General features: G+C 44.3%; 1 protein-coding gene across 5 annotated transcripts in view; it reads left to right on the top strand.

Moving 5' to 3' along the window:
- The first annotated feature begins 4769 nt into the window (after window positions 1-4769).
- The window catches only part of LOC132881584 (gastrula zinc finger protein XlCGF26.1-like), a 47973-nt gene continuing 28362 nt past the window's right edge, over window positions 4770-24380 (top strand). Inside the window, exons 1-4 of one of the 5 annotated variants that reach the window (XM_060914213.1) lie at window positions 4770-4807; window positions 11333-11479; window positions 11723-11888; window positions 15347-15618. In XM_060914213.1, coding sequence (XP_060770196.1) covers window positions 11411-11479; window positions 11723-11888; window positions 15347-15618 — 507 coding nt within the window. In that variant the 5' untranslated portion in view covers window positions 4770-4807; window positions 11333-11410. Of the gene's footprint in view, window positions 4808-8265; window positions 8441-11332; window positions 11480-11722; window positions 11889-15346; window positions 15619-23358; window positions 23786-24380 lie in introns of those variants that run through there. The other 4 variants (XM_060914212.1, XM_060914216.1, XM_060914215.1 and 1 more) reach the window with 4 other exon arrangements.

Genomic DNA, 24380 nt, shown 5'->3' with positions numbered 1-24380 from the left:
CAGGGCTCTGGGGGCCTCTGGTGGCCCCCAGAAGCTCTGCAGTTTTTAAATGCCTGGAGATGCATTTTGAGCTGTCAGAGACATGTTGTGAATGAAATCTCTTAAAGAAAATTACCATGTCAAAAACATGCTTTAAAAGTAGGAATGTTCAAAACCATTTTATTAGTCACTGAAAATGGTATTGTCAGAGTTGCAGGTATATGCATAGAATGTAATTACAACTGATATACAGTGGTGCTTGAAAGTTTGTGAACCCTTTAGAATTTTCTATATTTCTGCATAAATATGACCTAAAACATCATCAGATTTTCACACAAGTCCTAAAAGTAGATAAAGAGAACCCAGTTAAACAAATGAGACAAAAATATTATACTTGGTCATTTTTTTATTGAGGAAAATCATCCAATATTACATATCTGTGAGTGGCAAAAGTATGTGAACCTCTAGGATTAGCAGTTAATTTGAAGGTGAAATTAGAGTCAGGTGTTTTCAATCAATGGTATGACAATCAGGTGTGAGTGGGCACCCTGTTTTATTTAAAGAACAGGGATCTATCAAAGTCTGATCTTCACAACACATGTTTGTGGAAGTGTATCATGGCACAAACAAAGGAGATTTCTGAGGATCTCAGAAAAAGCATTGTTGGTGCTCATCTGGCTGGAAAAAGGTTACAAAACCATCTCTAAAGAATTTGGACTCCACCAATCCACAGTCAGACAGATTGTGTACAAATGGAGGAAATTCAAGACCATTCTTACCCTCCCCAGGAGTGGTCGACCAACAAAGATCACTCCAAGAGCAAGGTGTGTAATAGTCAGCGAGGTCACAAAGGACCCCAGGGTAACTTCTAAGCAACTGAAGGCCTCTCTCACATTGGCTAATGTTAATGTTCATGAGTCCACCATCAGGAGAACACTGAACAACAATGGTGTGCATAGTAGGGTTGCAAGGAGAAAGCCACTGCTCTCCAAAAAGAATATTGCTGCTCGTCTGCAGTTTGCTAAAGATCACGTGGACAAGCCAGAAGGCTGTTGGAAAAATGTTTTGTGGATGGATGAGACCAAAATAGAACTTTTTGGTTTAAATGAGAAGCGTTATGTTTGGAGAAAGGAAAACACTGCATTCCAGCATAAGAACCTTATCCCATTTGTGAAACATGGTGGTGGTAGTATGATGGTTTGGGCGTGTTTTACTGCATCTGGGCCAGGACGACTTGCCATCATTGATGGAACAATGAATTCTGAATTACACAAGTGAATTCTAAATTAAAATGTCAGGACATCTGTCCATGAACTGAATCTCAAGAGAAGGTGGGTCATGCAGCAATACAATGACCCTAAGCACACAAGTCGTTCTACCAAAGAATGGTTAAAGAAGAATAAAGTTAATGTTTTGGAATGGCCAAGTCAAAGTCCTGGCCTTAATCCAATCGAAATGTTGTGGAAGGACCTGAAGTGAGCAGTTCATGTGAGGAAACCCACCAACATCCCAGAGTTGAAGCTGTTCTGTACAGAGGAATGGGCTAAAATTCCTCCAAGCCAGTGTGCAGGACTGATCAACAGTTACTGGAAACGTTTAGTTGCAGTTATTGCTGCACAAGGGGGTCCCACCAGATACTGAAAGCAAAGGTTCACATACTTTTGCCACTCACAGATATGTAATATTGGATCATTTTCCTCAATAAATAAATGACCAAGTATAATATTTTTGTTTCATTTGTTTAACTGGGTTCTCTGTATCTACTTTTAGGGCTTGTGTGAAAATCTGATGATGTTTTAGGTCATACTTATGCAGAAATATAGAAAATTCTAAAGGGTTCACAAACTTTCAAGCACCACTGTATAGTAATATTTATGAAAGTTGCATTGTCATACAATGCATTACCACATGACACACTACAGTGTAGTACACTGACCACAAAACACCTTCTATCAATAAATGATTACTATTTTATCAACTGCAATCTGAGCTCCTGCTCAGGACATTCAATGTACATATAAGACAGTGAATATACCCAGGGGAACTGAGGTAATGTAAGTGGCCACTTAAGCTTAATACCAAGATAACTATAAACAAAAACTGCAAGAGTTGCATGTCTATAATACAAAGTCAGTAACTACAGTCTGAGCTCCTGAGTCTAAGGCTACATCCACACGACAACGGCAACGAGATTTTTTTTTTTTTAAATATCGCGTCCACATGGGCAACGGATCAGTAAAATATCAGGTACATATGGCAACGCAACGCTTGCTGAAAATGATGCAATACACATGCCACACCTCTACGTGCGCTGTAAGCCGGTCCCATCGGAGACACCAGAACAATAGAAGTAGACGCATGCGCATAAACCCCTTCTCCTGTAGCATCAGCCACATAAAGTTTTGATTATTAATCAGTAGCGTAAAACGAAAGACGCGGAAAGAGGAATGAATGGGGGTAGATGGAAGCTGGTACGGCAACATTCTGATATCCTCCAGAATTCTTTAATGGTCCGGAATAAATTGAATGCTACACGTTGATGGATTACTTTGTTCTTCTACGCCCTTTTTGAGGAATGTATTATCGGACTTAAACCAACATCTGAAGTGAGATCGCTCCTTTTTTTTTCCTATGTTTGCTGGCGGGATTGTTTTTGTTTTTGGAAAGCACACGGGCTTCCGCAGTGTTTGGACTAAAGACTCTGCCCTAAGGGCTATTCTCTCTCTCTCTCTCTCTCTCTCTCTCTCTCCCTTACTTTGCACCATTACACAATAAATATTCACAGTGAAAATATTTTGTAAGCGCGTTTCATGAACCAAGTTATAGGATTTGTTGACAACTCGCATCGAGTTCGTTACACTTCTATTCGGCGTGAAGCACTGACAGTCATGTGGTTGTGACGTCATTGTAAACAAATCTGTTCTACTCATCCAGACGACTTCTCAATGGGGCCGTTGCCAGATTTTTCCACTCTGGAACCCGTTCTCAAAAGATTTCGTTTTGGGGCACCCAAATTGCCGGTGCCGTGTGGACGCCAGACCGAAACAATAATCAATTTTATCAGATTCACCTGAATCCGTTGCCGTGTGGACAGGGCCTAAGAGACTGAGATAACTATACAGTGATTGTGTGAGTTGCATGTGAACAAGTCCTATAATAAGTCTTAGTTCTCAAGACTCAGGGGATTAATAAAAAGCATCCTTCTTGGGTGCTTTGTAGCATATATGTTAATAATTTTGTCATAATCCAGTTTAATGTCTCTGTGGACGAACAGGAGGATCAGAGCATTTAGGCGCTCTTCCAGCATAGTGCTCCTGTACACATTCTTAATGTACCTGAGAGAAGAATTCGCTTTTTCAACCCCTATGCTAGTTACAGGACAAAGCAGCAACAGATACAAAATCATGTGTATATTTGGGAACATCCTTGCTTTGCACAATCCAGCTGCTGTTGTAAAAATCAAAGTGAGGCTTACCCCCAAAAAGGCACACATCCCATGCACATACACAGGGTATAGTAGGTACAAGGATACCCTATTAATGAATATGAGCAGTAGCCAGACAGCCAACAGGTGCACGTATACAGTAAGCCTGCTGCAGCATCTTATCATTTTGGCTTGTGAACGTGTGTTAATGATACCATAAACATAAAAGGATGGCACACACCCTTTACATGTAGTCTACAGTGCAATTTGGGAAAACAGTATGTTTGTATGTAGATGTACGAAGTTCCCATGCCCTGTTAAAATCCAACAGGACTCGCCCAGTTTGCTTTTCACTGCATTCGTGTCACAAGCGAAAAAAAACTAAGCTCAAACCTACTATTAAATATAAATTCATACCATAAACTCTTCAGCTCAATCCCACATAATGATTTATATTGTTTTATTTTTTAAAACCTTTTTAATTAAAAAAATGGCAGGCATATCTTGGTTTCTGCAATATGATTAAGTCACAATTCCAAGTAGCCATGTACAAAAACTATTTTCTTTTTTTGAAGGGGGGGAACCCCTTAAATCCACACCAGGTATGCGAAGGTTTTGCTGCATTTTTAGATGTGCAAATCCTTCTGAATGAAAAAAGATGTCATATTTTTTAATTTACCAAAAGTGATTCATCAGTGGGGGAAAAAAATCTAGAGAAATTTCTCAACGTAGAAGGCAAAAATGGGGAAAAAAAACATTCTACACAGAATCCCACCAAATGTTTTTCCCCATTTTCCCTTCTACATTTAGAAATCTCTAGTTTTTTTTCCTCAGTTATGAATTACTTTTGGTAAATTAAAAAATCTAATATCTTTCAGAATGATTTGCACATTCAAAAATGCAGCAAAACCTTCCCATACTGATCAATAACAACTAACTCGTCTGAATGAAGCACTGCAAGCGTGCTTCCTGTCATGGCGGCATAATTACCATTGCTATGAGGTCACGTGATTGTGCAAAGCCTCTATCCTTGACTTGCAAGTGACGTCAAAGCAAAATAGAAACCCAGATGTCAGCCTTGTTGGTGGATATACAAATGCTGGGTCAAGCGACATTCCATACAAAACATAGTCATGCGTGCGCAACTCTCTTTGTTTTTCCACTGCTTTAAGTGCTCTTTTAGCTATGCCATATCTTTGTGCTGTATATGCTTGTGGTAACAGTAGTACTTGTGACTGTGGCATGTTCTGACTTTTTAGAATTCTGTCTGTGATTCGGAAAGAGGGCGAGGAAACTATGAGGCTTAGTACGGAGAGGAGACGAGCACGGTTGAACAACATTGGCATGGCTGATCTAACAGAGGCTAAAACCAAAACAGTTTTTGCAGTAATCATTTTATCTCAGGTGAGATTCAAAAGCTTTCTCGATAATATCATGGAGAATTTTATTTCGTGTTGCTAGAATTTTGCTATAAAATGAGCGTTCTCTTGTCGTGGTTCACTCAGTCGTTGTTATAATTTTAACATGTGTATTACCATTTCGTTTCTAGGAGTGCCAGCAAAATTATACGATAGAAACGATCCAGACTGGGCACCCACTCAGAAAATGGGCTATATTTCGGTCAAAGTCGGACTTGATTCTTCATCAGCCAAACCAGATAGAACGTGATTTCTTTGTACTCAATGGTCGGTAGAAGTGTCTCATCTTTAGAAAAGTCTGACTTTTTTAAATAATATGGGTATCTTTGCATCGAATCTTTGTTTGACCTTTCAAATCGTGGTAATACTGAGAAAATTCAGCATTGTTTACAGACATGCTTTCAGCAGCTGTCAGCCTGAGCCAGAGGAGCCTGTTCAGTGACAGAATGCTCCTTCCCAAGTGCAGGACGAACAGACTCAAAAACTCCTTTGTCCCTCACGCCATCAGACTGTACAACTCCTCTCTGGGGGGAGGAGGGGTAACAGGAGGACAGAGGACGGGAAGGAGCAGTAGCCTATAGCCTAACAATAAGCAATACTGAACAATGTGCAATATAATGTGCAATACCTCTCCTGCTGGTCCTTTTTTTCCCTTCCCCCTTCCCCATATCTTATTCTTTTTTATATGTAAATATTTAATTTAATTTAATTTAATTTAATTTAATTTAATTTATCTAGAAGTTGTTTTTTTCCCTCTATTTTCTATTCTCTATTTATCCTGTAATGATGCTGCTGGAATCTTAATTTCCCTGAGGGAACCCTCCCAAAGGGATCAATAAAGTTTAATCTAATCTAATCTAATCTAATCTAATCTAATCTAATCTAATCTAATCTAATCTAATCTAATCTAATCTAATCCTAGTTGCTTTGTATATCCACCATCATGGCGGACGCTCATGAAGTAGCACATTTTGATCATGTACAGTAGTTGCAAGTCATCTATTAGACCTTTATTATATTACATTCTGGGCGGCATGGTGGTGTAGTGGTTAACGCTGTCGCCTCACAGCAAGAAGAATAGAATAGAATAGAATGCCTTTATTGTCACTGCACAAATATACAACGAAATTTAGTTCATCACAGAAGAGCAAAGCTGCTGCATACGTATACGCCACCACTCTTGGGCACTTCAGCCCAAGGCCGTCCTATGTTAACCTAACTGCATGTCTTTGAACTGTGGGGGAAACCGGAGCACCCAGAGGAAACCCATGCAGACACGGGGAGAGCATGCAAACTCCACACAGAAAGGCCCTCGCCGGTTGCTGGGCTCAAACCCAGAACCTTCTTGCTGTGAGGCAACAGTGCTAACCACTACACCACCGTGCCGCCCATAAGGTCCTGGGTTCGAGCCCAGCGGCTGGAGATGGCCTTTCTGTGTGGAGTTTACATGTTCTCCCCATGTCTGCGTGGGATTCCTCCAGGTGCTCCGGTTTCCCCGACAGTCCAAAGACATGCAGGTTAGGTTAATTTAGGTGACTCTAAATTGACCGTAGGTGTGAATGTGAGTGTGAATGGTTGATAATGGATGGATGGATGGATATATTACAACCCTGATTCCAAAAAAGTTGGGACAAAGTACAAATTGTAAATAAAAATGGAATGCAATGATGTGGAAGTTTCAAAATTCCATATTTTATTCAGAATAGAACATAGATGACATATCAAATGTTTAAACTGAGAAAATGTATCATTTAAAGAGAAAAATTAGATGATTTTAAATTTCATGACAACAACACATCTCAAAAAAGTTGGGACAAGGCCATGTTTACCACTGTGAGACATCCCCTTTTCTCTTTACAACAGTCTGTAAACGTCTGGGGACTGAGGAGACAAGTTGCTCAAGTTTAGGGATAGGAATGTTAACCCATTCTTGTCTAATGTAGGATTCTAGTTGCTCAACTGTCTTAGGTCTTTTTTGTCGTATCTTCCATTTTATGATGCGCCAAATGTTTTCTGTGGGTGAAAGATCTGGACTGCAGGCTGGCCAGTTCAGTACCCGGACCCTTCTTCTACGCAGCCATGATGCTGTAATTGATGCAGTATGTGGTTTGACATTGTCATGTTGGAAAATGCAAGGTCTTCCCTGAAAGAGGCGTCGTCTGGATGGGAGCATATGTTGCTCTAGAACCTGGATATACAGTGGTGCTTGAAAGTTTGTGAACCCTTTAGAATTTTCTATATTTCTGCATAAATATGACCTAAAACAACATCAGATTTTCACACAAGTCCTAAAAGTAGATGAAGAGAACCCAGTTAAACAAATGAGACAAAAATATTATACTTGGTCATTTATTTATTGAGGAAAATGATCCAATATTACATATCTGTGAGTGGCAAAAGTATGTGAACCTTTGCTTTCAGTATCTGGTGTGACCCCCTTGTGCAGCAATAACTGCAACTAAACATTTCCGGTAACTGTTGATCAGTCCTGCACACCGGCTTGGAGGAATTTTAGCCCATTCCTCCATTCAGAACAGCTTCAACTCTGGGATGTTGGTGGGTTTCCTCACATGAACTGCTTGCCTCAGGTCCTTCCACAACATTTCGATTGGATTAAGGTCAGGACTTTGACTTGGCCATTCCAAAATATTAACTTTATTCTTCTTTAACCGTTCTTTGGTAGAACGACTTGTGTGCTTAGGGTCGTTGTCTTGCTGCATGACCCACCTTCTCTTGAGATTCAGTTCATGGACAGATGTCCTGACATTTTCCTTTAGAATTCGCTGGTATAATTCAGAATTCATTGTCCTCTTCCCATCTTTACTTCTGAGAGCCGCTGCCACTCCAAGATGCTCTTTTTATACCCAGTCATGTTAATGACCTATTGCCAATTGACCTAATGAGTTGCAATTTGGGCGGCACGGTGGTGTAGTGGTTAGCGCTGTCGCCTCACAGCAAGAAGGTCCGGGTTCGAGCCCTGTGGCCGGCGAGGGCCTTTCTGTGTGGAGTTTGCATGTTCTCCCCGTGTCCGTGTGGGTTTCCTCCGGGTGCTCCGGTTTCCCCCACAGTCCAAAGACATGCAGGTTAGGTTAACTGGTGACTCTAAATTGACCGTAGGTGTGAATGTGAGTGTGAATGGTTGTCTATGTGTCAGCCCTGTGATGACCTGGCGACTTGTCCAGGGTGTACCCTGCCTTTCGCCCGTAGTCAGCTGGGATAGGCTCCAGCTTGCCTGCGACCCTGTAGAAGGATAAAGCGGCTAGAGAAAATGAGATGAGATCAGTTTTTGAGATTTGTAAATTATTACATTCCGTTTTTATTTACAATTTGTACTTTGTTTGTCCCAACTTTTTTGGAATCGGGGTTGTACATTCTACCCTCAAGCCCCACTCCAGTCCAGCTGGTGGCGGTAACGCGCCTGATAGCTGCTTCTTGAAACCGCCACAAAACACAAGAAGCAAAGGTTTCTCTCTCGAACATCTCTTTACTTGAACGAATTAATCCTCTTCGCATTAATTTCTTTTAAGAAAGTGTACACTTGCAGTTAGATATTAAAGAGCTGAAATTAAAAGCGTGTTGCTGTGACGATTTAAAACTCCTTTCTGCTTTAAACCCGGAGGTAAGTTCACATGAAGCTGTGTGTCAGGCACTCAGTCTCCGCGCGCGCACAGCGGCGAACATGATGCACCGCTCGGAGCCGCTGAGGCTTCTCACTCTTTTAGACAAGGCCCACCTATTCATACTTCTAACGAGTCGGGGCCCATTAAAAATAAAGATCCCCAATTATTTTGGCTCATCTATTCTATTAGAATCTAATAACCTTTTATAACGTGCATTAATGGGATGCAGCATCTCTCCCTGTTACAGATGGGAGCCCAGGAATGAAAAAACTTCAAGAAAAACAAACTGTTTTTAATTGTAGGTATTGTATTTAAAACTGTATGGATGTGCCAGAAGTCAACATAAAACCCTGCATGCAGGGCATTCTCAGTCAAAAGGGATTAATGATCCAGAAGTGGAGTTTCTCTTCAATTCAAAATGAAATTTTAATTTCCCCAGAAGGCTCAAGCTTTCCTATCTGAAGGCGGCAGACCTTCAGTATCCGTGTCTATTGTAAAAAAAAAAAAAAAAATTGTAAGTAGTCAAAAAGAAAGTAAGGAGAGAGGCCTATTCTCTCCTCTCTCCTTACTTTCCCCTCTTCTTACTACTCCCCTCCTCTCCTCTCCTCTCTTCTCTCCTTACTACTCCCCTCCCCTCCTCTCTCTTTACTACTCCCCTCCCCTCCCCTCCCCTCCTCTCTCTTTACTACTCCCCTCCCCTCCTCTCTCTTTACTTTTCCCTCCCCTCCTCTCTCCTTACTTTCCCCTCCTCTCCTCTCTTCTCTCCTTACTTTCCCCTCCTCTCCTCACTCTCTCCTCCTCTCCTCACTCTCTCCTCTCTCCTTACTTTTCCCTCCTCTCCTTAGTTTCCCCTCTCCTCTCTCCTTACTTTTCCCTCCTCTCCTTAGTTTCCCCTCCCCTCCCCTCCCCTCCTCTCCCCTCCCCTCCTTAGTTTCCCCTCCCCTCTTCTCCCCTCTCCTTACTTCCCCTCCTCTCCTTAGTTTCCTCTCCCCTCCTCTCCTCTCCCCTTACTCTCCCCTCCTCTCCTCTCCCCTTACTCTCCCCTCCTCTCTCCTTACTCTCCCCTCCTCTCTCCTTACTCTCCCCTCCTCTCCTCTCTCCTTACTTTCCCCTCCCCTCCTCTTCTCTCTCCTTGCTTTCCCCTCCTCTCCTCTCTCCTTGCTTTCCCCTCCTCTCCTTTCTCGGCGGCATGGTGGTGTAGTGGTTAGCACAGTCGCCTCACAGCAAGAAGGTTCTGGGTTCAAACGCAGCGGCCGGCGAGGGCCTTTCTGTGCGGAGTTTGCATGTTCTCCCCGTGTCTGCGTGGGTTTCCTCTGGGTGCTCCGGTTTCCCCCACAATCCAAAGACATGCAGTTAGGTTGACATTGGGCGGCCTTGGGCTGAGGTGCCCTTGAGCAAGGTACCTGACCCCTGACTGCTCCCCGGGCACTCTGGTGTGGCTGCCCACTGCTCTGAGTGTGTGTGCGTGTGTTCACTGCTTCAGATGGGTTAAATGCAGAGGATGAATTTCACTGTGCTTGAAGTGTGCATGTGACAAATAAAGGGTTCATAGTTTACTTTTCCCTCCTCTCTTCTCCTTTCCCCTCCTCTCTCCTTACTTTCCCCTCCTCTCTCCTTACTTTCCCCTTCTCTCCTCTCTCCTTACTTTCCCTCCTCTCTCCTTTCCTTACTTTCCCCTCCTCTCCTTACTTTCCCTTCTCTCCTCTCCCCTCCTTTCCTCTCCTCTCCCCTTACTTCCCCTCCTTTCCTCTCCTCTCCCCTTACTTCCCCTCCTTTCCTCTCTTCTTCTCTCCTCTCTCCTTACTTTCCCCTCTGTTCCTCTCCTCTACTTTTGTATTATAGGCAATCTGAGCTCTACATCTACTTAAATAGGATTATTAAATATAGAATACAATTAGTTAGAATGTTCTCATAATGCTCCAAATGTTTTGTGACTGCTTGACGGAGGAATAGTTTCTCTCGCACCTGATACTAATTTGAGCAAAATCAGCAAATACATATGGATACGGACACTGTTTTCACAGAGGCTTTGCGGAATATCATTATCATGGTCATGTTTGTTTCTATCCATGTTTATAATGCTGTTTAAATACTCCCGCTTTCATTATACACTCTTCCTGCACTTAGATCTGTCTACTGCTGTCTATCTTGTAGTGTTCTGATCCCCAGAGCTTTAACCCAGCCACATATAAAAAGTTACACGCCTCCATGCTCTTCCAGGTTTTCATTTGTTTGTCCATGTAGAATGATGGCTGCAGCACCAGGTAGTTTGAGATGTTGGGGAACTCAACGGATGGATAATTTTCTAGCTCCTAGGAAAGTCCTTCTTTATCGTGTAAGGATCTATCCCATTGAGTGGTTTCTATATCCACTTCTTTTGAGTGTACCTCTTGGTTTTAATAAATTGCTTGTTTGCTGTACACAAACATGGCAAGAAGTTCTTGTGTTAATCGATCAGACTCCACTTCTGGATCATTAATCCCTTTTGACTGAGAATGACCTGCATGCATGGTTTTATGTTGGCTTAAGTTCTGGCACATCCATACAGTTTTAAATACAATCCCTACAATTAAAAACAGTTTGGTTTTTCTTGAATTTATTTAATTCCTGGGCTCCCATCTGTAACAGGGAGTGACGTTACATTCCATTAATACACTTGACAATAGATTATTAGATTCTAATAGAATAGTTGAGCCAAAATAATTGGGGATCTTTTTTAATGGGCCCCAACTCGTTACAAGTATGAATAGGTGGGCTTTGAAGCAGAAAAGGTTGAGAAGCTTTAACCCCTCATTGTATATTATGCATTGACTATCAAAAGTATTGTTTTCTAAATTTAACAGTAAAAAACAGAATAACCTTCATACCATAATTTCTAAATGTTCATGTAGGAAATGCATCTCGTATAGAAATAGAACATTCTTCATGTGGAAGAATTTCCAGATTCTTCATCAAGGAAGTTAAATAGAATGAATTCAGCAGGAGACAAACAGCAATCTTCCAGGAAGCCTTCAGCTCCTGATTCTGCTTGCTCACAGGTAAAGCTTAATGATGATTTGCGTGAGAACTCAATAACATGATGTTAATATTTGACCAGTTTTCGGTCTTTTACTGCCTTGCTTCACTGCTAACCTACAGGCTTTCTTACTAATCATTTAATGGTATTTAATAAGGAGTGAAAAACCTAAAACTGTTTTCAAAACAGCTAATTAGAGTCTGTACCTTTTTATAAACAGTAGGGGTATTCTTAGCTGAATAAGTGTCATTGTTGGTCCTTTTAGCTGTGTGAGGAGATAAAAACGGAGGCTTCAGATGGAGGGAGAGGAGGCAGTGTGAAGAAGGAGGAGACGCTGGAGCTAAGCATCAGTAACCATGGAGATGGCCCCACCAACACCCCTGAAGTCATCTCCATTAAATGGGAAGAAGTTGATGATCAAGACTTTCTCTGTAAGACACTAGGGCATTTTAGAATCCGATCTGGAGTCCAGTAACATTCTCATTGGCTGTTATCACTACCTATTAGGCTGCTGGGCCATAGAAGGTTCACGCTGCATGCTGCACGCTGCACGCGTGTAAAGAAAAGTGGACAAACGTAGCATGACTTGCTCTGGGCCATAGAACGGCGTTCACGTTGCACGCTGCACACTTCACGCGTGAAGCGTGAAATGAACATGCACACTTTTTTCTAGGCGTGAAGACGGAAATTCCAGTCAATGCATGCGGTCACCGCCGCGCCAGCCAATCAGAACGGGTCTAGGGAGATAACGCTATGCTTTCAGGGGAAAACTTCAGAAAAAATATAATTGAATGGTATAATTGAAAAATAGTTCTTCATCGGGATTGTCAAGCAGATTATAGAATGTTCGGTGAAATTCACCACGGGTTTCTCTCTGAAGGAAGTGTTCTCGGCTCCAAATTCTGTTCCTTTTTCTCTTCCTTTGTCTCAGTAAAAGCAGAATGAGGCAATCGTCGTCATCCGAAGAGTCCATATTGTTGGTTACTCGGTCAAAGTAGAACAGACGCAACACGTGAACATCCAAGCATGAAGTTTAATGGCCCAGGGTCTGGTTCTTCACGTGAACGTGTAGCGTGCAGCATGCAGCGTGAACCTTCTATGGCCCAGCAGCCTTATATAATGCACAGGGATGTGATTTTTCCGCGAATTCGCGGAATTCCGCTTTTTTTCACCTCAAAACTTGAAGAAAAAAATGTTTCCGATTTTTCCCTCAAATCTACATTCGTATCCTATTCGTTCCGACTTTGTTTGAAAGATGGCAGCCTCGGATTTGCATCTTTACGCCTCGATCACGGAGGCTGCCATCTTTCAACTCTTTGTTTGAAGCGAGCGCATTCATTGGTTGTTACAGAGCGATGGGCCAATCACGTACCTCGTTTCATCTCATTGACGCAATTACGTCATTTACGCAATTACGTCATTGAGATGAAATGAGGTACGTGATTGGCCCATCGCTCTGTAACAACCAATGAACGTGCTTGTTAGATAGCTGTACGTAAGCTCGCTTCAAACAGAGTTGAAAGATGGCAGCCTCCGTGATCGAGCGTAAAGTGCGCGCGCGTGAGTGAGAGAGCGAGAGAGAGAGCGCGAGTGAGAGAGTGAGAGTGCGTGCGCGCGCGTGAGTGAGAGTGAGAGAGAGCGCGAGTGAGAGTGCGCGCGCGCGAGTGAGAGAGTGTGTGCGAGTGAGAGAGCGCGAGTGAGAGTGCGCGCGCGCGTGAGTGAGAGAGTGAGAGAGAGAGCGCGAGTGAGTGTGCGCGCGCGCGTGAGTGAGAGAGAGCGCGCGAGTGAGAGTGCGTGCGCGCGCGCGAGTGAGTGTGTGCGAGTGAGAGAGAGCGCGAGTGAGAGTGCGTGCGCACGCGCGTGAGTGAGAGAGTGTGTGCGAGTGAGAGAGAGAGCGCGAGTGAGAGTGCGCGCGCGCGTGAGTGAGAGAGTGAGAGAGAGAGCGCGAGTGAGAGTGCGCGCGCGCGTGAGTGAGAGAGTGAGAGAGAGAGCGCGAGTGAGAGTGCGCGCGCGCGTGAGTGAGAGAGTGAGAGAGAGAGCGCGAGTGAGTGCGCGCGCGCGCGCGTGAGTGAGAGAGTGCGAGTGAGAGTGCGCGCGCGCGAGTGAGAGAGAGAGCGCGAGTGAGAGTGCGTGCGCGCGTGAGTGAGAGAGAGAGCGCGAGTGAGAGTGCGTGCGCGCGTGAGTGAGAGAGTGTGTGCGAGTGAGAGAGAGAGCGAGTGAGAGTGTGTGCGCGTGAGTGAGAGAGTGTGTGCGAGTGAGAGAGTGAGAGAGAGAGCGCGAGTGAGAGAGTGTGTGCGAGTGAGAGAGCGCGAGTGAGAGTGCGCGCGAGTGAGAGAGAGAGCGAGTGAGAGTGCGTGCGCGCGCGCGTGAGTGTGAGAGTGAGAGAGAGAGCGCGAGTGAGAGAGTGTGTGCGAGTGAGAGAGAGAGAGCGCGAGTGAGAGTGCGTGCACGCGCGTGAGTGAGAGAGTGTGCGAGTGAGAGAGAGAGAGAGAGTGTGCGCGCGCGTGAGTGAGAGAGAGAGCGCGAGTGAGTGAGTGCGAGTGAGAGTGCGCGCGTGCGTGAGTGAGAGAGTGAGAGAGAGAGCACGAGTGAGAGTGCGTGCGCGCGCGCGAGTGAGTGTGTGCGAGTGAGAGAGCGCGAGTGAGAGTGAGTGCGTGCGTGCACGCGTGAGTGAGTGTGTGCGCGCGCGAGTGAGTGAGAGAGTGTGTGCGAGTGAGAGAGAGAGCGCGAGTGAGAGTGCGCGCGCGCGAGTGAGAGAGAGAGCGCGAGTGAGTGCGTGCGTGCGTGCGCCCGTGAGTGAGAGATTGCGAGTGAGAGAGCGCGAGTGAGTGTGCGCGCGCGTGAGTGAGAGAGAGAGCGCGAGTGAGTGCGCGCGCGCGTGAGTGAGAGAGTGCGAGTGAGAGAGCGCGAGTGAGTGCGCGCGCGAGTGAGAGAGTGAGAGAGAGAGCGCGAGTGAGTGTGCGAGTGAGAGAGAGAGCGCGAGTGAGAGTGCGCACGCGCGAGTGAGAGAGTGAGAGAGCGCGAGTGAGAGTGCGTGCGCGCGCGTGTGAGTGAGAGAGTGTGTGCGAGTGAGAGAGTGAGAGAGAGAGCGCGAGTGAGAGTGCGCGCGTGAGTGAGTGTGTGCGCGCGCGAGTGAGAGAGAGAGAGTGAGTGCGTGTCAGAGTTGCATGTTGACCATTAAATTGGCTTGAATTTGTTAATCATGACAAGTTTTTTCTTGTGTGTTTGCTTGCCATTTTAGTACAATTTTTAAGTCAGAAAACCCCAAAACCCAGGAGCTTCGGGGGGCTTCCCCCCTTGTCCCTCCACCAGGGTGCTGCCCTGGACCAGCTGGGGGCCTGCGGCCCCCAGACCCCCGCCTAAAATTTTCAGATAATTTCACCAGCCCCAAATCACATCCCTGAATGCACTAAAAGTCCAAAAAAGGAGTCATTTGGGATTGAGCCTCTGTCTGTGATTTTGTTACTGGTCAAGTGTGAACTGGCAGCTTTATGTTTTGTCTCTTGGTTGAAGAAAAGTGGAGCAGCCACTAAAAGCTTAAGAGAGTTGGTAAATATTGTAAAAGTTTAAGTTTCGACTCTTCCCCCAGTGGTCCTGATCACACAACAAAAGATTGCCTGTTTGCTTTACAGCAGGTTAGCCCTGCTAGCCCTGCTTTACAGTGGTAAAATACTGGTTTTTTTATATGTTTTTTTATTTCTGCCTACTCAGATTTTATTCTTAGCAATGTTGACTCCTTTTTTCGGTGCCATTTGTCATTTGTGAGAAATCTGGGACATTTTGGTGGGAAAAGTAATTTGGCATGTATGGTTAAACACAGAAAAGTGCAGTTTATTTAAATATTTTGTACATAAGTTCTTCCCATTGTTATAATTTCTCTCTTTCCCAGATTGTGAAGTTTGTCGATCCTCCTTCTTTAACAAGTGTGAGGTCCATGGTCCGGCTCTCTTCATCCCTGATGCCCCTGTTTCCATGGGGGTAGTTGACCGAGCAAGACGAACTCTTCCTCCTGGACTAGAGATTCAGAAGTCCAGTATTCCTGATGCAGGCCTGGGAGTGTTTAATAAGGGGGACACTGTTCCAGTTGGTGCACATTTTGGACCCTACCAGGGAGAGCTAGTAAACAGAGAGGAAGCCATGAACAGTGGCTACTCTTGGCCGGTAAGTTATTATTCATTTACAATAGACATTAAATGGAAACTCCTCTGTTTTTGGATAGAATGCAGTACACTACCAGAGATGTCCACAAGTGCCGGCGACCAGCGTTTTTTTTCTGCCTACACAGAGGTCTGCGCCAGCTACTCAATCCCAGAAAAACAAAAACAAAACTTGCCTTTCAGTGTTCAAGCGATTTATATTGTCTCCGCTGCCCATAATTTGCTGCAAATCTAATTATTTCACCACGAAATTGTCTTCAATTCAGGTTTCACATGACCGGAAATGATGCCGTATTCATATGAGTGGCAGCCTTCAAACATGGCCGCCACGGACTACAGCTCCCAGGCGCCACAGCGCCCTCCCTCTCATGAGTATTGGGCCGGTTTGCTGCCATGATGCACTCAGGCAGACCGGAAATACCCTTGGGAAATCCCCAATCATAACAAACGCTCTCAATCATTTTGCTACTGCACTGGTACCATGACGCTTTAGTGCGCAGGCGAGCACCCTTGCACTGACGTCACATTTACCTTAGCAACCGTTGCTGCCCTATGCTTGGGGGACAAGCAAACTTTGTTTCATGTACAGAAGCCAAGCGAAGATGTCCGGCGTTTGTTGCCCAAAGAAAACTACAGTTGAAAAAGCTCTACTACCAGATTACTTGGATAATCTTTGTTAGAAAGAAGTAAAGGATATAAATACATGGAAATTGGAGTTTATTAGCAGTTATGAGCCGTACAAAATTCCTTGAAACAACTGGAGTGACGGTGCAGATTTATAGCCTAGCGTTAGCTACATGCTGGAATAGAATGTTCTTTTCCCCGATGAGTCCCGACACAGAAGAATAGTTTAAAAAAAAAAACCTACAAAAGCAAGAAAGTCTTCTTTGTGTAAAGACTTTTTCCTGACATTAGCTTTTGGGAACAGAATGTTGCGAAAGCCAAAGCATTTACTCTCAAAGGACTCCTACCTGAACTGTGGGCTAGATGGTATTCCTGGCCCTGCATGTCTCAACAACCCCAAGGACATCTACAGTGTTCGTACAGGTCCTTAAAGTCCATAAAAGTCCTAAAAAATTAATTTGTAAAATTAAGTACTTAATTATCCATAAAATTGATGAAAATCTGTTAGTCAATAAAAGTCCTTAAAAATCAGGGGTTTTTTTTTGTCTCCCTTCTAATAACACATTTTTAATTTCCGAAAACGCTGTTCCCGCTGCCCCGATTCGCGCAAACGACCCTGTTTCACAGGCGAACTGCACTAGCGGTCAGGGGCTGAACAAAGTGTATAGTGGCGACCCCTGGTGTCTGCTTTTGAGAATAGCCCGGAACCACGTGGCGCTGTTTGGGATCAGTCCCGAACAGGGCCACGTAACTACTTCGTATCAGCTCGGTCGCCCGCCATTGATGCGTATTAATGGAAACATGGATTAACAAAACATACGACTTTCAATCTGTCTACATCGCTATTCAACGAGGTCATCGACCCGAATCTTTCATATGCAAAGATGCCAGGGCATTATTTTCAACTGTGTGGTTTCCCTGCTGTTGGTGCCTTTTTCTGCGGGATATCTCACTGAAACAAAGAATTTAATTCTGAATATTAAATGGAAAATTAGTCAAATTTAGTAAAACAGTATGCATATTATGCAAGGTCTCATGAAAGATGCCACTGCGCAAAGATAATGACGTACTGCAGCTGGATGTTTTTTATTTGTAATTGTATTGTGTTATGTGGCTAAGGCATCATGGGTGGCCCAGAAAGGTCAGCTGCCACATGACTATGGATTGTGTCTTTAACCTTGAGATATGCTTTGAAGTTCTTATGTTTTAAGCTATAATATGTATAGAAAATGCAGAGTCATTAGAAAATTTATTCCATAACGTAAGAATAGCAAGGGGGGTTTCTGGGCCACCCTGTGTCAATTTAATACTTTTAGTTTCAATTGTTCCTGAACAAAATGAAAATCTTGTGAAATAAATTTTACTCTAAATGGAATATTCTTTATATTTTTTATTTTTAGCCACTAACCATTTCCTCACCCACCGTTGAGGTTTTCTTAAAATCTTTTTAAATATCAGACATATCAGGAATTGCTGCACTTGTTGCAAGATTTGGTCAAGAAAAGTCCTTTAAGAGTCATAAAGAAAACAAGCAGACGAAGTGTGGGAAAACAAGCAAGTGATTGTTACAATAGGCAATTTCACACCAGTGATATTCAGTTTTGGTCATTGGGTCCTTAAAAAAATGAAAATTGGTCCTTAAAAGTCATTAAAAAAGAAGCCTGAAAAACTGGGAACCCTGATCTAGCTACAGCTTATTGCACTTTGTCATTTATATAGTGAAGCTTATTATTGTTAAAACAATATCTGAAAAAACAAAATATCTTGCTCTAGACTTTCAATATTGTAAGATTTTATTTTACCTTTGTCTAATAGTGGATGATACAATAACTACATAATACAATAATTACATGTAGTAGTAGCAGTATTATTGCTCAAACATGTTTATTCTAGGGTGCTTTTGGTGTTTGAAGTATTAAGTAGGCCTAAGTATAAAGGACATTTGTGCAGTAAATGCAGTCTGCAGGGGGTATTTTATTATTTTTACTTTTTTTTTCACTAACTGCAACAGAACTCATTTTAAACTTTTGATTAGTGGTGTTTTGGCAGTGGTTCAGGTAATAAAACAGCATTATTATATAATGCATTGTCAGATGATGACTTTCTTTATTGCTCATGTGAACCCCATGCAGCAAACCACAGCATCACAGCCCTCCACTTGTTGTAGCAACCTTTTCAGCCATGTTAACAGTAAAAAGTGATGGTGTCACAGGGCTCGAAATCCATATATTTTTTCACCAGCCAGCTGGACTAGTTACCTTCCAAAGTAACTAGCCAAACAGAAAATCAACTTGCCAAAATTTGTTCATGTATGAATTTTACTTCTGTAAAAATTACACAAAGGAGAGTAGTTACCATTGTTCATTACTAATGTGCATTTATTTCAAGACCCGAGTATTTTGATAGTTTTTTTTGCACACTTTACAAATTGGCATTTGCTGTTCCACGTCCTCCTCGTGATATCCAAAAAAAATGCCAGATGACTGACCCCTTACTAGTTCTTTTAGGAACCAATTCGTCCACTTCCATTTTTAATTTGTCGCTGAAATTGACAGAGCTTACACGGTAGCCTATGCAACACCAGTGATTGCACGAACTGAGTCAGCGCTGTAAACCGAAACTAGGAAATCTTCCCGCAAGTTCCTTTCATCACCGAGATGTTGCCTGGGATTGGTTGGCGAGTGTGTGACGTTATTGTTTTTTTTACCCTTAGGCAGCCTCTCATGTTACTGCCTGAGGGACAGGGAGAAAACCACCGGAAAAGGTTTTAAACAAACGCAACAAACACAAAACAAATGCAAGTCGGCAAATGACCATAAAATACTCGATAGTTATGGTATAATAATTAAATGTATCTCACACAGAATTTTCGGAGATATATCGAGTATATTCGATATATCGCACAGCGCTAGTCTGAATTAGGGATGTTAACCGATGACCGTTTGACCGGTGGTTGACCGAATCAACGTCAACCGGTTAATTTTTTTTGGTTGTCGGTTAAAAAAAAAAAATCAATCGTTTTGAAGCTGCCGATTTTGGAGCGGAGGACTTGGAATTCCATGTTGTAAACGCTTGGGGCATGCCATGCGGTGTAAGGACAACAGCTGACAAATCAGAAACACCCATTCACTCATGTCCCGCCCCAGTTAAAGACAGCTGACAAATCAGAAACACCCATTCAGTCATGTCCCGCCCTCCCGCTGCCACTCTGCAAAAGTGTAGACACAGGCTTTTTAGCTTACAAATTACTATTCTGGTTTTTTTTTAAAAATTATTATTAGAAGGCACATCGAGTTTAGTCCTGCCTTGGCCAGTGCATTCTGAAAGTATGTTTCGGTCTGTAGCCAACAATTCATGTTATTGCAGATCATATCTCTCCACACAAACTAAAGGTGCAGATGCCGACTTTTTTTTTTTTTGAATCGCGCAGATCCGTTTTTTTTTTTTTTGGGTGGGTGGGTGGGCGTTGGAGTGTCTGAATGTAATTTCAAGGTGGATTCTGTATTAAAATTACTAAATAGGCGGGTGCCGTTGCAGTCCATGAGGCGTGGGGGGTGTGGGAGGAAGGCAGTGGATCGGGGGGCTGCGCGCGTTTGCGCGGAAGCTGCGCACATTAAATTTTGCGCGGCTTCGGCGCGGGCATGCGCGGCTTTCTGATTTGCTGTTTTCTTCTCGTGCTTGTACTTCCTGTGTTTCGTGGACTGTGGCGGCATTTGCTTATATGCAGAATTTGCTTTGATGAAGTTGTGGTCGGACGCTCCAACGCCCCCCCTTGGGAAAGGAAGGTCGGATCTGCGCGATTCAGCCGTGGAGAGGGCGGCATCCGCCAAAAGGCGCGCCGTTTACATCCCTGTATTAATTCCAATTCTAGAATTTTAAACTCGTAGGTTAACCGACTTTAACTGGCTAATGAGGCTCGGTGGTCGGTCAAGATTTTTTTTAGTTTTCGTCATCCCTAGTCTGAATCTTCACTTCATATATATATTTTTATATTCAACTAGCCAGCCGGGCTGGCTAGTGACAGGAATTACCCGCCAAATGACAAGTCGTTTCGGCCGACCGGACCACCGCGAATTTTGAGCCCTGTGTCAGTACCATCATAAAATGCTCCTAAAAGTCACCAGATGCCACCAAATGGGCTCCCTTTTTTCAAAATTTAGCAAAGATTGTGCATGATCTTTGTGGCAGCGAGGGTGTGGTCAGGTGTCGGCTGTGAACGATGAGGAGTCAGGATGAAGCAGCAGGTAGTGTGACGAGTTACACCTGTGTCTAATTACTGGCTGTCTATTAATGTGCGTCTCTGTGCGTATTTCAGAGAGCTGTGTTATAAGGAAAAATAAAATGCATCTGTATTGTGAAGCCTGCCTCCCAGTTCCTCATTTATCCCAGCATAAAAGTTTTCATACTGGTGCCGAAACACAGGATTGAGAAACAAAACTCCGTTATGGAGTCCTCACCATTCAAAGAGCTCCTCCATGCCCTCACCACCGCCCAACAGAACCAACACCAGATGCGCCACAAGCAGGAGTGGCACTTCGAGGCATTGCTGCAGGTCCAGCAGAAGGACTGCCAGGCGATCCTGCGTCTCATTCCGCTGACAGCTGCCCCAGCCACAGAGACCACGGACTACCCCCACAGCACCTTAAATAAGCTGGGGCTGCATGATGCCAGGGAGGTCTTCCTGGTGCTCTTTGAGCAGCTGTGGGGGTGACTGGATGAGGAGCGAATGGCTTGTCTGTTGTCGCTCCTAACAGAGGAAGTCCAGTGCACAGCACAGCAGCTGCCTGCAGACAGCAGGCTCGTATATGGCGACCTGAAACGCACAGTCTTGCAGTGCGTTGGCCGTGACCCTGAGCAGCATCACCAGCGTTTCCATGGGCTGACACTGGAGGTAGTCATTCGGCCGTTCATGTATAGCCAACAGCTCTGAGACACCTGCCGGCAGTGATTGAGGGCAGAAGATCACAACATTGAGGGTGTTCTCGGTGCGGTGGCACTGGAGCAGTTCATCACTCTGCTGTTGAGAAGAACACATTACTCGCCAAGTGGTAAGGGCCCTTTGAGGTCACACGGCGAATTGGGGAAGTCGACTGTGAAGTCAGATGCACAGATAGGGGCGATGTACATCAAATTTACCACCTCAATCTCATAAATCCATGGAGAGAGGAGGTTCCTGTGGCTCTGGCAACGGTAGTTCCCGAGAAGGCGGACCTGGGGCCTGAGGTAAGTCCAAAAGATGAAGCCTAATTCTCCCCTGTAGAGATCACCTCTTGCTGTCCCAGAGAACACAGGTTATCAGGTTGCAATAGGAATTCTGTGATGTGTTTTCACCCCTTCCCATGTGCACTAATCTCCTAGAGCACCACATAGACACCCCCAGGGGTGGTGGTGGTGCACAGACACCCATATCGGCTCCTTCGACACAAAAAAGTGGTTTGGGATGAACTCAAGGCAGTGCTCGACATGGGGTAATTGAGAAGTTGCACAGTGATTGGAGCAGCCTGGTGGTTTTAGTTTCCAAGACCAATGGGACAATCTGGTTCTCTGTAGATTATAGAAAAGTCAATGCGTTGTCTAAATTTGACACACATCCGGTGCCTCGCGTTGATGAACTTGATCAGTTTGGCGCGGCCTGCTTTTATTTGACACTGGATCTGACAAAGGGATATTGGCAGATCCCCTTGACTTCATTATCTCATGGGGAAAAACAACTACCTTTTCAACTCTGTTTGGTTTACACCAATTTGTCATTCTCCTGTTTGGGTTGTTTCAGGCCCCAGCGATGTTCCAGCGTCTCATGAACAGAATCCTCTATCCCCACAGTGCGTATAATGATGCCTATTTAGATGACATTTATTATTTGTATTAATTATTTGGCAATGGCATTTATAACATTATGTGAGGGATGTCGCTGAGGTGCGTGGGACTCGTGTCAAACCTGAAGGAATGTGCGGGTGGGAGTACGGTATCTGGGCTTCCACTTGGGTGATGGGCAGGCATGTCCCCAAATTGATAAGACTACAGGTAGTCGTCGACTTATGACTGCGTTTGGTTACGACTGACCGGTTGTAAACCGATCTGGTCGTAAGTCGGCCTATGTTAAATGAACGTAAGTATATTGTGATGTGTAATGATATTGTAATCATCTTAAAGTCTTATTTTATCAACATTTTCTTATTTCATTACCTTGGCTCATTATTTGGTTTAAGTCAAACACTGCATACTACACTGCGTACAGTACAATTTGTTTAATATGTGCAAAACAAAAAATACGAAATACAGGTGTGAAAAATAGAAAACATTTTAGTTTGAAACATACCAAAATACAAATGTAAAACATAGCAAAATACAAAATTTAGTGACCGCTGGCATCACTGGTGCTTGGCTGTGGGTTGTCTATGTCATCATCAGCTGTTGCAGCGCTCAGGCTGGCGGGAGCATTTGCTCGTTTCATAAACCAGGAGCTGGGGCGGAAACTATATGACGGAGTGCGCGAGGGAGCGCGAGAGAGACTGCGCATGTGCCTGGAGCTGGGGCGGAAACTGTTGTACACGGCGAGAGGCGCTGCCAGGAGCTGGGGCGGAAACTGTCATACGCTCAGCTAGCTCAGCTGGGAAACACTTGCCAGTCATAACCGGTCGTAAAGTCGGTCGGTCGTAAGTAGCATAGGTCGTAAGTCGACGACTACCTGTACAGGAATTGTGGCCTGACCAAGACCTAAGACCAAAAAGGGGGTGAGGCAGTTCCTGGGGCTGGCTGGCTATTATAGGCAGTTTGTGCCGAATTTTTTGGACGTCACCAGCCCCCTGACTGACCTTACTAAAAATGGGGCACAAGATCTAGACCAATGGATAGAGACATGCAAATTGGCTTTTGCTCAAGTTAAAGCAGTTTTGTGCAGGGGCTCGCTGTTGCATTCACCTGACTTTTCTCTCCCTTTTGTTTTATAGACCGATGCGTTGGACAGAGGGCTGAGGGCAGTTTTGTCCCAGGTGGTGGAGGGGGAGGTGCACCTGGTACTGTACACCAGCCGCAAGCTTTCAATACGAGAGTCAAAGTACAGCACTATCGAAAAAGAGTGTTTGGCCATTGAGTGGGCAGTCCTCACTCTCTAGTACTACCTGCTAGGACGCCCTTTCACCCTCTGTTCCGACCATGCTCCGCTCCAGTAGTTTCCCTGCATGAAGGATGCCAGTGTGCGGATCACTCATTGGTATCTGGCCCTTCAAGTTCGAGGTGGTCCACAGGCTGGGGGCACTGGTGGCAAATAACTTCTGCTGGAGGGGCCAGTTGCAGGCTGGATGGCTCTTTGGCCTGAGTCGGGCGGTTCCCCGGCCTGAGTCTGGCGTTGGGGGCATGTGGCAACCAGGGTGTGGTTGAACCAGCAGGTAACATGTGATGAGTTACACCTGTGTCTAATTACTGGCTGTCTATTAATGTGTGCCTCTGTGTGTCTTTCAGATAGCCAGTAACCAAGGAGAGAGCTGTGTTACCCAGCACCGTGTGTATGTGTGCGTGCAAGTAAAAGAAGCCAAAGTCACTGAAAAGTGATTTTTCCTTTCTAATATAAAATACACCTGTATTGTGAAGCCTACCTCCCAGTTCCTTATTTCTCCCAGCATTGAAGTTGTTACAATCTTGTCTCCCCTTCCTGATGCTGAATGGTTCAGCAGAATGTTTTAGAGGCCATGCAAAAATCTTTTCACCTTGCCTCTCCAAACTCTTGCCATGCCTCATCTTTTGCAACTGCATTTACTGCGAATACTTTTTGGGTCCAATGTGTATCTAAATGTAATGCTCTTCATAGTGGTATCTAGAATTAGAGAACTGAGCAAAATAGTGTTTATTGGAAAGCTGTGATATAACTCACTGTTCACAGGAGACAAACAGCATACAGTTATCTTGTAATTAAGCATATCAGGAGAAATTAAAGACCCCTGCCATACTGGAATAATATTTATCATAAGCGCCACATACTCAGAACATGCGTCAATGACTTTTCGAGGCCATAGACACTGCGTTGTCACACGGTATCTATGGCCTCAAAAAGTCATTGATACATGTGCTGACTATGTAGTGCATGTGATAAATATTATTCCAGTCTGGCAGGGGTCTTTAATTTCTCCTGTTATATCTTATCAC

This window comes from Neoarius graeffei, chromosome 2 (genome assembly GCF_027579695.1).
Source record: "Neoarius graeffei isolate fNeoGra1 chromosome 2, fNeoGra1.pri, whole genome shotgun sequence".
In the NCBI taxonomy this organism is placed as follows: Eukaryota; Metazoa; Chordata; class Actinopteri; order Siluriformes; family Ariidae; genus Neoarius; species Neoarius graeffei.
This window is presented reverse-complemented; position numbering and strand designations above follow the sequence as displayed.